At 44.5% G+C, this 14,549-nt stretch overlaps 1 protein-coding gene across 1 annotated transcript in view; it reads right to left on the bottom strand.

Annotated features, from left to right (window-relative positions):
* Lmcd1 (LIM and cysteine rich domains 1) overlaps positions 1–13,404 on the bottom strand; it is a 60,722-nt gene extending 47,318 nt beyond the window's left edge. The window contains exon 1 of the mRNA XM_003464097.5: positions 13,239–13,404. Within this exon, the coding sequence (XP_003464145.2) occupies positions 13,239–13,280 (42 nt within the window). The 5' untranslated portion in view covers positions 13,281–13,404. The remainder of the gene's footprint in view (positions 1–13,238) is intronic.
* Positions 13,405–14,549: the final 1,145 nt, after the last annotated feature.

Raw genomic sequence — 14,549 nt, 5'->3', positions numbered from 1 at the left:
CAGGTTAGTTGTTTGCAGAAGTGAAATGAATCAAGGCTCGGCTCACCCACCACCCTACAGCGAAGCCTTCTGTGGCCAACAGTGAAGAGGGTGCAAACCTGGGACTATGTATCAAAAATGAAAAGTCCTCCCAGTTTTGTTTCCTTTGGATCTGAAATTTCCCTCTAAATACTTCCAAAGCCTCCTCATCCCACTAACCTGCCCCTCGGCTACCTCACCAGTTCTGGGCATGCCCACCAGTTAGAGGGGTTTAGGGGAGGTAGCATGTGTAGCGTCCCTCTGAGGGGCCCTGAAGGACATCAGTGGGCTCCCTGACTCCATTCACATCTGCCTTGTACCCAGGAGTCTCTTCTCTCTGCCTTCTCCGACTACTTGCAGGGCAGGGGTGGGAACAAAGCTGTCCTCATTCTTAGCCGGTCTCTCTCTGTTTCCTGATTCCATTCCTTGCTATTTCCTATCAATTAACATCTTTAAGCCCTTAATGCAAGCACGCACAGAGGAATAAGTCATGGTGCCTGGTCTAGGTTGCTTACAGATGGACGGTTCCAGCAGAAATAGGCACTGTAGTGTAGAGTTAACCAAGCAAGAGCCAAGACAACTTCAGATGTTCCCAGGCCATCCGGAAAATGAAGTGTGAAGGCTCAGAGGAGGCGAGTGCGTGCTGGGGACTGAGAGAGCTGGAACACGCTGAATTGGTGGCATCACACAGGAAAGCCTCGGGGAGGGGGCGGATGGAAACAGGCCCTGGAGTCTTAGTTCATATGTGGAGAAGAAAAGTGTCTTCAGAGAATGAGTGAAGGGCCAGTGTGGGGGAAGCAGGACACTGTACAGAAGACATGGCTTAAAACGTTCCATTATTTAGAAACTAACTCCAGACAAAAGTCAGTGGGAAGAACTGAAGTGTCCTTATGGCAGTTCTGGGGACAGAGTCCTCCTCCAGACATCTGGGCTGGAGCAAAAACTCAGTCTCCAACCTCTTTACTCCCACCTCCTCTGGCTGCTTGGGTACATAGCTCTTTCCACCTGATCACCAAACATCACTTATATTTTTGGTTTGTTTTTGTTTTTCCCTACCAGTACATCGAAGTAAAGTTTACAAACAGTAAGTGTTGACAGATGTCAGGAATTCACTTGGATACTTTCTATGTGATCCGGGGCACCAACAATCCGGTAAAAACACACAACACTTCTGTGTTCCATAAATCGCCCCCGAGTCCCTCAAGTCAAAAACCTTCTTTTATAAAGGAAGTCACTACTCTGGCTTCTGCCCCTACAGATTGGTTTCGACTCTTTCCTATATATAAATTTTACCTTTTATAAGAAAGAAATTGTATGGCATGTACTTTTTGTATCAGCTTCTTTGGTCAGCAATAACTTATATTGCTCCATATATTAGATTTTAAAAAACCACTTATAAATATGGAACAACTTGTCTATTCATTCTTTGATGGAGAAATGAATTGTTTCCATTTTGGGGTTATTATGAATAAAACTGCTTCAGACATTCTGGTGCATGATTTTTGTCTGTTGCTCTGTGGATAGCTGAATTACTTTTTCTTCGACACACACCCAGAGGTGAAGTTGTTATAAGGCAGGCATACTTAACATCGTCAGAAGCACCCAACAGCTTTAGCACCCAGCTTCATGTTCTTCTCGGCAATCAGTGTATATAAGCCCCAGCTGTTCACACCTTGTCCAGCACTCATTAATGAATTTTATCATTCTTCTGAGTATGTGATGCTACATCAACATGCTTTTTGTTGGTATTTCTCTGATGTTAATGATGGTGAACACCTTTTCCTACATTTATTAGCCATACCTACATCTTCATTTGTGACACGCCTGCTTAAGACTTCACTGATTGTTCAAAAACTGGATTTTAAAAATTGCTTTGTAGACGTTCTTTACATACTCAAGATACAACTCCTTTTCAGATATACACACTGTGAATATTTGCATTCTATAGACTGCATTTCACTTTCTCAGTGTTGTCTTTCAATTAAAGGAAGTCCATTTTGATGGCCACCTTTCTTATTTATTGAGTGAGTACTCTTCTAGAAAAAAGTTGTCACAAGGATTCAAACTCAATACCCTCTTACTGTTTTAGATTCCAGAGATCTCAGCAAGTTTTTTCTAAAATCTTGGATATTTCTTCTATTAATTAAGGGTCCCCCTCTCCCTTTTTAGCCTTCTCTGATATTATGGGCATACTCCTTTCTTTTCTTTAAAAATCTGCTGCTTTGCATCTGGAAATAGCTCTGACTTTTGAGTGTTTAAAATATGGATTTAGAGTTTTCCTCTTAATTCTTTAAAGTTGTCTGATCTCTTCTCATTGCTGTGCTTTTGTACATGCAGTCTTGTTCCAAAAATCAGGATAGTTGGGTGGCACAGAAGTGGATAAGGACAGGAGAGAGAAACATCCTGGAGGAGCTGGCGCAAATCACAGAGCTGGTCCCCAGACAGAACTGAGGGATGTGAGCTAAGCTAAAGGCTGACGCGAGGTCTCCTAGAGGTAGAAGTGAAAGAAGAAACAGGGCTCTGACCTCAATCCTGACCTGAGGACTTGGTAGGACAACTGGAAATTTAGGTTAAAAATAGTGGCCGTTGCATCCTTAAACCTACTAAAGAAGCAAAGAGAATCCAGGGGGGCGGGGGAAACAGAGACACAGAGTCAGAGACAGAGACAGACAGAGAGACAGACAGAGAGACTGAGAGATCTTAGGTCAAAATAAGACAGTCTGTAAGAGTTACAGGTGTTTTAAAAACTCTCTGCAGGAGGCGTGAGTGCTGCAGGGCCGTCCTCCAGCGCTGGCTGCCCACATTGTCTCACAGCTAAGATCCTGGAAGCTCTAACGCTTTTCCTGAACCAAATGCTATAGCTATCACCTTGAGCAAGTCATCTAGTTTTGCTGGTCTGTTTCTTTATTCTACATAAAGTTGAGGTTCTTTAGGGCCATTTTTACCTCTTAAAATTAATTTTAGCTGATGAAATATACAGTACAAGCATTGTTTACATAAGTACAAGAGGGTATTGGACCTGGGCTGGGCCTAGGTACACAGGTGGGTGATGATAATCACTCTACCCAGTTGTGAATCTTGCTCGGGGTTGTGTTTTCCCCTGGAATGTCGGGACTGCTGGCTGTGCAGGAGACAGTGCTGCAGACAAGGAGCTGCTTCAGCCAGTTCTGCACTGTCTTCAGGTCACTGCAAACCTGGGTGAACACCGTAAGTTCATTTCTAGATAAGTCAGAAGCAAACCATCTGAGATTCTTTCTCTATTTAATGCACCAGACTCAACTGACAAAAATCAAGAAGAATCATCCTAGCAGCGTTTCAGCACCCAAACATACATGTTTTATTTTGATTTATCACCTGCTCTGAGAGAGGGCAAGAAGGAACCCACATTTGTGGACTGCTCAGAAATCTAAAGTAAGAGCTGTGGGAAAGAAATTGTTTTGATACTGCATTCTGGATGCGGTTGGCTGTGTTCCCGTATTTCAGAAAGCTGGTTTTCATCCTCACAGTTCACCAAGGAGTCCTACTACACTTTAATCAGCATTTAAATGATACTACGCATCCTTCGGTGAACTTGGCAGCATCATCACCTCCTGCTCACACACACAGAGTGCTGAGCCTCACAGAGGCCGCGTATATTTATTCCTTTCTTTTCCCATGCACTGCATGTATCATCAGTTCTCATGGGTGTGAACATAAACCTAGGTCTCTCTACAAAATTTCAGGCTCCCCAAGAGTAAACCTGCTGGAACTCCGTCACTTGAAGAATCTCAGGCCACTGCCCTAAGAAGGTTTTTGCACAGCAGTGTGTGAGCTCCACTCTCCCCTCAACCACTAAATGTTTAGGCTGAGGAAGAGGAAGTTGTCAGATAAAAAAATAAGACGTGTATCTGTGAATGGATGTATTTCTCCATAGCCCAAAAGGGATGACAGTCCTTAGGTTAGAGGTCAACTGTAACAGAAACTATGAATATTGGGTTCAGCATAAACTGTACTGTTACCCAATCCCCACTCATTTTCATCTTTTAATACTTGGCTCTAATGTACGCCTCCTCGGGAAGCCTTCCTGACCGCCCAGGTAAGATTCAGTTCAGTGTTTCCTTTCTCCCCAGCACTTACCTTCCGACCTCTGCGAAAGGCCTTTAGATACTGTGAATCTATCACGACCCACCAGATTTGGGGGTTCCTTTTTGTATTTACATTGCCCAGATCAGCATACAATAATTATATAATAGTTTTTGAACAGAATATATTCTTAAAGTTGGCTAAATCAGAGGTGGTTTGAAATACTGTTTTATTTTCTTTACCACTTTATTCTTATTAGCTCTTTTAATGGAAATAACTGTTTAACACAACATTCCTTACCTGTCAAATTCTAAGAATGTAACAGATTATTGTAGTGAGTACAGTGGTCCATTTTATTGTTGAATAAATCAAAGCTCAGAATTAATATGACTTGTTCAGAGTAGTAGAAAATGAGCAGTGGAGCCAATTTGTCAACTCCGGGAGCTTCAGTTCTCAATCCACTATAGATACAAGTGTGTATGTTTATATATACACACGTATATGTGTATTTGTATGTGTGTTATATATAACGCTATTAACACTATCTTCGTGGGATGGTCTTTGTGCCCTTTTGGCTAGTATGAAAGCTAGTATGTTTTCAGAACACTGTTTTAAACATATAAAGTAAAATTACAAAGGAAACTAATACTACTGAAATAATAATATACAAAACAAGCTTATGAGTCAGTAACATATGAGACTCAATTAAGCTAATTATCAAGACAGCAGTGGATCTAATCACTATCATCTCAGGGTAGGGACAGGGGTGAATGTCAACAGTGTGAGGAGGACCTATTTCAGATGCATAATAGCATATGAAAATGTATGAGTTCCACTGGTATCAAAGGAACAGCGACTGATAAACTTCAAAATCTTTCATCATTCATGACAGAGCAGAACACTCAATTCAGTTACAAGTTGAGGTATAAAGCTGTAATATTCTTCCTATGTAAGTTCTATGTAAGTTCTGCAGCACCATCAGCTGTATCCACAGACCCCTGGCTTATAATCTCTCCTTTATCTACTAACAAGATTTCAAAAATACTTCCCCCTGTCCTTTCGCTACAATAAAGAATCCCCAAATGCTGACCTCTTCCTCCATGAGAGTCAATCCCTCTCCCAAGGAGACTGGCTGGGCATCCAGGGCAGGGGCGGGAGCACAGGCGGGCTCTGGCAGGTGGGATGGCTCTCCTCCCGGAGGAAGGCAAACCCAGCATCCACTCTCTCTCCATCTCCTTAGTCATCATATTACCCAGGTCGGACACCTTGGTGGTGAATCAGTGCCTAGAAACGGCACTTAGTCATACAGCTCAAATAGATGCTCTCTTCTTAGGGGCAGTTCTGTACAAAGCATACTTTGCCCTTTCCCCATACTTCTGTCTTTTTGGTATCCTTGACATCAGTAGCATGAAAGACACAATCTAGGGTATTCATCTGCCTCTGAGAACATAATAAGAGCACAGACAGCTGACCTACCACACCTCCTCAAGAAGACTGGTTACTGATGGGACCGGAGAGCCACCTGGGGAGACAGTGTCCCCCTTCTTTACACTTCTTCTCACTCTGGTGGTTCCCACCCCAGGGCTGGTTTAGATTGTGCTAACTGCAGAGGAACTGTCCTTACTCCATTGCCACGTGACAGAGATAGCTGGAAATGGGGTGTAGCTTGAAAGGTGTATGGTCCTGAGAAATCTGACAGTGAGTGGAAAAGGGGGCAGTGGCACATGGGGCAGGGGAGGCAAGTCAGAGAGACAAAGAAGACCGCCATTACTTGGGCTTTCTCCTGCCATATGCAAAATGGCTACCACCAGACTCAAGTGTACATGTCGGGGACTGAAGCTTTCTTATTCATTATCTCACATGACACCACAGTGGCTGGTCTACCACAGACACTAAATAAACACTTGCTACATGGAGGAATGAGTGACTACTATCTGACCTTAGTAGCAAAACATCTGAAGATAAGGGCCTACGTAATATCCCACAGCTTAGATGAACAACTGGTACTGGACAGAGGAAAGGCTGCCTTTGAATGGACAGCAGCAAGACATCTAAGATGAATTCTTGCCATTCTCATGATTTGCATATGATGTGGCCTGAGTATATTTGTGCCTAGATCAAATTTAGCTACAAAGAGAAGGTCTTGTGATCTGATATCTTAGAGGCCACATGTGATGTAGGTATACTGAACTTGATCTTTCCACATTCCAGCCCTTAACAACCTATGAGATTTTTGCTTTGTGGTGATGAGAAGGGGCTACCAGCAACAACAGGAAGAAATATTTATGGAATGCTTACTATGATTCAGGAACTTTACAAAGCTATCAATTAAATGCAAAACTATAATTAGCTTTGTTTCTCTAATAAGTAACTGGATAAAGACTGAAACCCCAGCAAATGGCAACAATGGAAGCTCTATCTAGATTTCCATACTTGCAAATGTTGTGTGAACATTTTACTTCTCCAAGTGGTCTGTGAACTGTGTCCACAGCCAAAGAGTTCACCTAACCTTCGAAAGGGTGAGGATATAAACTGACACAAAATTGGGACATTCTAGGTTTGGAAGTGACAGACAGAAGACAGCCTTTTCTCCTTCATTCATAAAAGAAGCAGTGAGTTGAAGCATCTTAGTCCTGGCTGCACTCTGTCGTGTCGCCTATAAATTTCAGATACGCTATTTTTTTACCATATGCCCCTGCAAACTGGGGAGGTTGAACGTGTAAAGATCATGTCAGCTCTTTTACACAATGATTCACTTGCATTTGTAGCCACGAGAAATTTTATTAAGGACTCAATGTCTTAAAACAAGAGGAGAAGAAAAATAATCCATAAACAAATCAAGTGGATTTGAAACAGCTGGCTGGGCCTGGACACGGGCATTCCTTTGTCCTTCATATGAGTGACTAGCCAAATGGAATCGCTGATTTCTCCCTTTTTGGCAATCATATTTCCTTTCAAAGTATGTATTGGTCACAGCCTGGGCTGTGGTTTGCTTGTCCTGATTCACGCATTATTGGCTAGCTCGTGAGTCACACTGACCAGGATATCAACACACACAGTCTGAAGCCAAGTTTATCCCCACACTAGGATTTCCTGTAATCTATGCATCAAGGATCATTAGTACTTTATTTTTACATCAGGGTCAATTGTACAATTCTGTAAAAGGTCTCTCTATCAGCCTCATTCTAGAGACTTCCACCAGCCTTCTAGAGAAACAGGAGAAATCTAGAGAGTCGTCATTCTACACCTAAGAAATGGCTTTGAGTTGGTGTGGGTGACAGTGTACCCACGCTAGTGATCAAGAGATATCAGGAGGTACAGGTACCATTAGTAAATGCCAGACAGTTCCCCTCAGAGTAGGTATGAACTCAACAAGCTGTGAAAACAGTTCTATGTGTGCAGCTCACAGAAATCATCATCCTCTCTCTGCACCAGATTTCTGTTTCTGGTGAATAAGTGAATCTAAGCTTTGGAACCAGAAATACCTGGGTTTGAGTTCCTAACCTGCCATCATGTGATCTCAGGCAAATCAGTTTACCATCTTAATTTACCCAAGTGTAAAAAGGATATCATATTTTTGCATAGTAGTCATTAAGGCTAAATAAAATAATATACAAAAAATGTCAAACGTTTTCACTGTCTTCAAGAGACAGCTTTCTTTTTTTGTCTTTCTTGAAACTTGACTTTTCTAACATAAATCTGTTGGGAGGCAAGAATCCAAGTAGTTGATGAAAGAACAAATGTGTTCAGAGCCAGGTGTGGTGGCACATGCCTGTAATTCCTGCACTCAGGAGGCTGAGGCAGGAGGATTACTGTGAGATTGAGGTTAGTGTGGGCTACATAGTGACTTCAAGACTAGCTTGAACCATGTCGTGAGACCCTGCCTCAAAAATAAATAAATAATAATAAACAAACAAAAACAAAAATAAAAAATGTGAAAGGGTTCATTTTTCACATAAAAGAGCAGATAAGAGGCAAGCAGTTAACGGGAATTTTACCAAGTTTTGTAACTGAATTGTTTATGTTTCCGTAAAACTACAATTTTTGCATTAAATATTTAGCCTTAGAAGTTGAACATACATTTCAGTCACTAAAAGAGTTTTGGTATTCATAGACCCAACTTCCTATTTAACTCCCTCTGTAAAAGCTGCATACAAAGCATTTTCTAGAGTTGCTACAGAGTCATGTTGCTGACCCAGTCACTTCACGATGGTTCAGGACACCACCAATGTTCCACACAAAGCTAAGAAAATGCTCTGTTCTTGGGGGGTCTCCCGTAAAAGTAGGGGTGGCCCTGCACCTGGTAAGGTCGTGGCAGCTGCCAGCCAAATCCTTTCCTGTTATCAAATGTAAGGAGTGAGGGCTGGTTCCAAAGGGAGGCACTTCCAGAGCAGCAGCTGTCTCTTCTTCTGGTACATCCTCACAAGCTGTTCCATAATTCTGTTTTTAGTGGAATGGAATCTTAGACCTATTTTGTCATAATCATTTGTCATTACGAGATGCCCAGTACAAAGAGAAAGCCAGTGGTTTGGAGGCAGAAGGAAGCCTATACCCCGCCCAAATTCTGCCCAAGCAAAATGATCCACACACTGTCACATAGCAAAGAAATGCCTACAGTTACATTTATGACTTGGCCACCCTGCCAGAAATCTGCTCTTAAAATAAATATTTCAGTGGTGTTGGCTGAAGATTTGGAGATAAAGAACTCTCAAGTTCTGTTACTTATAGCAAATCTCCACTTTGTTACATATAAACTGCTCTGAATATGTCAGCTGGAAAGAAAAGATGGTTCTCTTTCACAAAGTCAAATCAAATGCCTCTTCTGGTGCCCAGCTGAGCCCAGTGGGTTGCAGGAAGACCCACTTCACGTCTTCACGCCTTACCATTTCCTCACTGGAAGCAATCAGAGGAGGACTGAGAAAGACACCTGCAAGACCCCACATGGTGCTCCTTGCCTTTCTGGTTCTCAACTTTGTGGATTCTTCCTTTTTTTTATCCTTTGTTCAGTTAATGTGAAGATCAAACTGTGGGATCCACAGAGGATCCCACAGTTGTCTTTCTAGCTTCCTACTTGCAGAACTGTTGGAGAGCTCTGGGCTAGCTTCCAGCCTCAGAGCTGCAATAACTTCCATTAAAACCTATGTCCAAGGTTCTTCCTGCATTCCCCTGCCTCAGATGCAGGACACATTGGTGAAAGTCAGCTTGCAGCCTCTGACCTCACCCATTAAGACACACTTGCATACTAGGACAACAGTCTGCCACTTACAAAATCTTACAGAGAAGTGCCTTTAGCATCTGTTTTCAGAGATCTTTTAAGATAGATTGGGCACTATCTCCACCACCAGCCCCCTTCCCATTTGGGGCCAAGTTGTTTATACACCTATAGGCAGGCCTCCAATGTCTCGCCTACTAAGCAGTGTAACTGAAGGCTTAATATGTTTTTAAGACCCAGGGGACCAATGATGATTGTCGAGCTTCAGTGTTTACATTGGTAAGTTTTCTCAGGTGACAGCCAATGGTTTTTACACTGCAGGAAGTGGAAGTGAGAGCCAGAAGAGTGGAGAGCAGGAGAGCCAAGAAGAGTGTGATGTGAACAAGCATGCAGAGACACCTAGTCGAACTTGGCAATGCACACAGAAGAACCTTACTTAATGTTCTTTGGGCATTGTTAGGAGTGAAAACCAGGGCCCATTCATTGGCGCATGCATAATTGAGAGTGAGTGTGATCTTAGGTCTCTTTCTCCTAATTCTTTACAAATTCCTACAAATGGTTCCTGACATCAAGAAATTAGGCATGTGCAGAATGCAAGACTGGTGGGGTTAAAAAAGATTCCACTCAGATTTCAGAAAAAGCCCTAGGAGGTCAGGCATTGTGTTCCTAATAGAACAATGTATGAAGCCGTGAGTGTGAAGCCAATGGCACCGTGGAGACTCCAGAAGACTGGAGAAGCTCGGGACACAGATAATCCAAGGAAAGCTGCAAGAGGTGAGCAAAGCCAGGCAAAGAAGACATGGGAGCCACAACCACCAGAGGTGCCATTTGGAGCCTCCCAAGACCTCCAGAGTTCACAATTTGTTACAAATTACCAGGGATGCTTAAAGTAGAGTTGTGGGGTTTAACTTTGCCCTGCTGGATTTTGGACTTCTTTTAGCCCCATCCTTTGTATCCACCTATTTGGAACCCTTTGGCATGGTAGTGTTTATTGTACCATTGAAGGTTGGAAGTGTTTAACTTTATTTTCATTTTTACAGGGGCTCACAGCTAAACTTTGCCTTAAATTTCAGAGGAGATTTTGGACTTGGACTTTTCAGCAATGCTGAAATTGTTAAGCTCTTGGCAACTCTTAGAGATGGACTAAATGCCTTTTACATAAAGGAATGTGATGAGTCTTTGGGGGGCCAGGGAAAAATGTTATGGTTTGTGTCTAGATGTCCCCCCAAAACCTCATGCAGTCCTAGGCTTTTTCAGATGTGGCTGGATGTAGAATATACGATGCTAAGGATCGAGTCACGGTGCAGTGCTAGGACTGAGGGCACCAGGATGGAGGGTGTGAGTGTTACCTGTCCTAAGTAGCCTGGATAAGGTATGAAAGAGTTGTGGTCGACCTTTTTTGCTTCACTATTTCCTGCCTGTCATAAATCTTTCTCCTCTGTGATGCTCATCTGCTGTGCCACTCTGCCTTGGAGTCAGCCAATTCTGGACTTAAACCTCTACAAACCATGAACCAAATTTCCTCCTTTAATTTTAGGTGTCAGGAATTTTGTCTCAACAATGAGAAAAGTAACTAAGACAACCTTTTCATGATTTTCCAGTTGCTGGGAATTCCTGCTCCCCCAATCCTTTGGAGGCAGGGCAGTGAACACAGTGCACGTGCCACTGAAAATTGTTTCTCATTTTGTAAATAGGTTCCCTGAAGCTCGAAGAGTCTATGAATTTGTTTCAAAATATCTAAGTGTGATTTTATACCCTGAAGCCAAATATTTAAAAAAAAAAAAAACTGTTGCTGGCCTTATAAGTAAATAAACAATAAAATCTTTTCAGTATGCTGTTACGACACAGTGCTAAATCACTCCTGTGTCATTCAGCATGACAGCCTGTCCTGGGCTCCAACTCTTTCCCTTGACTTTGTGGGTTGCAGACATCAGCTAATCCACAAAGGGGTGATTGTCAAAATCTTAAGAGGCCAAAAATATCCACCCTTTCATCTCTACCTACCATATTCTTTTGTTAAGCCTGTAATTAGATCTAAATGGAAAATAAACCATTTCCAGACCAATGAAGTTGGCACTAAAGGGTGACAAGAAGGAGAACATGTTCCACCTCCCATCTGGATAATCACATTCTCCTGTGCAAAGGAAAATAAAAACAAGGCTTCTTTCAAGCAACGGCCCTGCCTTTAGTGGGGAGGAGGCTTCCATATACCTTGCCCCACTTTGCATGGTAACTGTCAGCCAGCTTATAGTTAAAACATCCAGAAATTGTTTTACTTTCCAAACAGCAACAAAAACCTGTTCTCTTAGCCTTGAATTCTTCTAATCAACTGAACTTGGGAAGGCAGTTCAAACACAAGTCATTGTGCGCTACAAGGTACGTAACAATACAAAGTAAATAACATGCACAGTGTACACACACTAAGGTCTTAGCTGCCCAGAGATTTTCATTGTTTCACAGTTTTTTGACTCCTACTGTGTGTGGTATGGAATGCTGAGATGGACAAGAACGGTTTCCCTCAAGGACTTCAGAAAAACATAAAGAAAAATTAAAGCAGTACATGTATAACTCACAACTGGGTAAAAATTAATAGGTATCTTCCAAAAGCCTAAACGCTTATGGGAATTTCACAGAAGGTAAGATGACTTGATTCTGCAAATAGTCTGGCAAAGGCAGTGGGACATGGTGCAATCCAGAGAGATGCCCAGATTAACTCCGGCTTGGTATACACATGCAGAAGAGCCTGTTGCACTGTGTGGGGCTCTGGCCAGGTCGCACGTAAAGGGCACAACTCTAAGTTAGATGTTGAATGTTGTGCCTCTAAGCAGCTGGTTTGCATTCTTATTTTGATTCTACTACTCATTTTTCCCCCTTCATTTATTTCACAAGTAATGGTTGATGTCTGAGGAGGACTCTGCCCTGCAAGACTAAACCCTCTGAAATCAGAGCTTAATAATTACTGCTTTGAGAGATTAATCCACAGCGCCACCTTGCTGTTCTGGCTGCTGTGAAGGAGGTGGGGCCTACTTGTTAGAGTCAAGGAAACCGAGGTACAGAACAGTGACTCGCCAATACTATGTAACTGAAAAGGTCTAGGGCTTGACTACATAAGGCTTTCTTGCCTTACATGGGACTACGTAAGGCTTCTATTGCCTACTGAAACCAGCTCTCTGGGGCCCTCCAGAACCTCCAGTGCTCTATCTACTCAACCTAGGCAATGATGGAGGACCTTTTAGAGCTTTCAATGATACAGATAGCCTGCTGTGCCAGCGTGCCATATGTTCCCCAGGCCTGGCACAGGCTGTCTTTGTTCTCTCCTTGTTCTCCTACAGCCTGAGCTCTCCAAGGGAACTCAGGTAGGCAAATAGCGGGTGTTGGAACTACAGGCACAACTGTAGGCCCCTCCTGAGGTAATCCACCCTTGACCTTCTGGGCTCCAAGCCAGCCCTTCTTGAAAGAGAAACCGCAGGCCTTGGACACAGAAACTAGTTGCCCGTGTTAGAAATGCTGTCCCTGCCAAGAGCACCAGCTAAGAAACTGTGTGCTGTGAGTTGGGGGGACCCACAAAGTACTCCGGTGATGGCAAAAGGGGGACACTCCCGGTATTACCTGTGCCCCTATCTTCACAGAATCACCCCAGTCGGAACAGGGAACCCAGAAAGTTGGGCTCTTCCCCTAGGGACACAAAGTTTTGCCTTAATTCAACTTTAATTAACATCACCCAAGATCACCCAAGAAATGAGACTTCTCGCATAACTTTACCTTACAGTGGTAAACAAGAGTGAATTTGGGTGTGTGTTTGTCAGTTCAAACGTGTATTCCCAATACTTGGTTTTCTTTAATTCTTGCAATTCAATTGCTCCTCACCTCTAGGTGCGGTAAGCATCTGCATACAAATGGGGAAGAGAAGCAGGAAGAAGGTGTGAGTAAGGCAGGCTCCGCTCACCTTTTGCACTCGTGGGTTGAGGTCCTTCGCCACCTTTGCCATCTTATTCTGCGGAGGAGACACGGCGCCGGGCTCTTCCAGCAGAGGCGCAAGGGCACGCTGCAGGGCTGCCGGAGGGTGAATGGCCAGGTTCGCGCGCCCGGCGGGGAGCTCTGCGTGCAGCAGGGCTCTCCAAGCCGCTTTAATTGGAGAGCCGGGCTCCCTCTAAAACCGCGCCAGCCAATCGGCGCGGGCACTCGCGGGGGGCCAGCCAATGGCAGCGCGAGGCAGCGCCCCGCCCTCCCGGTGTCTCCGCCAGGCCCAGCGGATCCCTGACCCCAGCGCGGCGCCGCCCGCCTGGCGGGGCTGCCCGCTGTCCCTCCTGTCCCCGGGCGGCGCCGACTCGCTCCCCACGCCCTTCTCCTTTAAAGGACAGCGCGCCGAGGGGGCGGGCGACAGCCGGCGGTCCATTCAGGTCAGGAGGTAGAGGGATCAAACAGGAGGGCCGAGGTATTTTTAGTGAGCTGGCTCCAAAAATAAATGCTGAGCCGTGTCCCTCTTCCCGCCCTGGCCGCCGCGTCTCACGGTGGCGGGAGACAGGTGGGTGGCAGCTGCGGTCACCTGTGCTGACCCCCCCCCCGTGAGGGAGATGAGAGTGGGGGGAATTGGGGTGAAGAGTTAACCAGCCTGTTCACACTGCAGGGGGACGCGTCCTCAGGGATGGGTGCAGCCCCAGGACCCCCTCGTACGTCCTGGTTAAGGTGGAGCCCAGGCCTTCCTCCAGGGAGAAGGGGCGCAGGGTTATGAGTTGGGAACTATAGACCAGGAAGTCGGTAATGTTTAGATAAATCAGCCCTGGACAAGCAAGATTCCCGACGGTACCCCTGCAAGGTCCACTACAGCCACTCTTAGCAGACAAACCTGGCCAGGCTTCCCTTGCCTCTGGATCCACATCTGCAGATGGAGGCAGTTCCACAGAATGAAACAAGGCCCATTCTCCTAGAGAGAGCCTGCTCTTTCTGTCTGACAGATATTTTCTTGTCGCTCACATGGGCGTGCTCCATGTGGGAACCCAAGTTCCATGGGCTAAAATAAAACTCTCAGCAGAGAGCGAGACAGTGAGCTCAAAGGACATCCTTTGGGATGGACCTGGTGGGGGTCTGGGTCTGGAGGTCACATCCATGAGGCTTCTGTTATTGGAGGCTGTTTCTTAAAGCCTTCTCCAGTTTGGGTCCTAACCCATCCTCTCCAGCCTCCTGAAACCTTGACCAGAGATCCAAATTGTGATTTCCTTTTCACAGTCCTGGAATGGGCTTTCCATTTGTGACTCAC

Source organism: Cavia porcellus, unplaced genomic scaffold, assembly GCF_034190915.1.
Source record: "Cavia porcellus strain 051 isolate PalLab524CR breed Dunkin Hartley unplaced genomic scaffold, mCavPor4.1 scaffold_15, whole genome shotgun sequence".
Taxonomy (NCBI): domain Eukaryota; kingdom Metazoa; phylum Chordata; class Mammalia; order Rodentia; family Caviidae; genus Cavia; species Cavia porcellus.
This window is presented reverse-complemented; position numbering and strand designations above follow the sequence as displayed.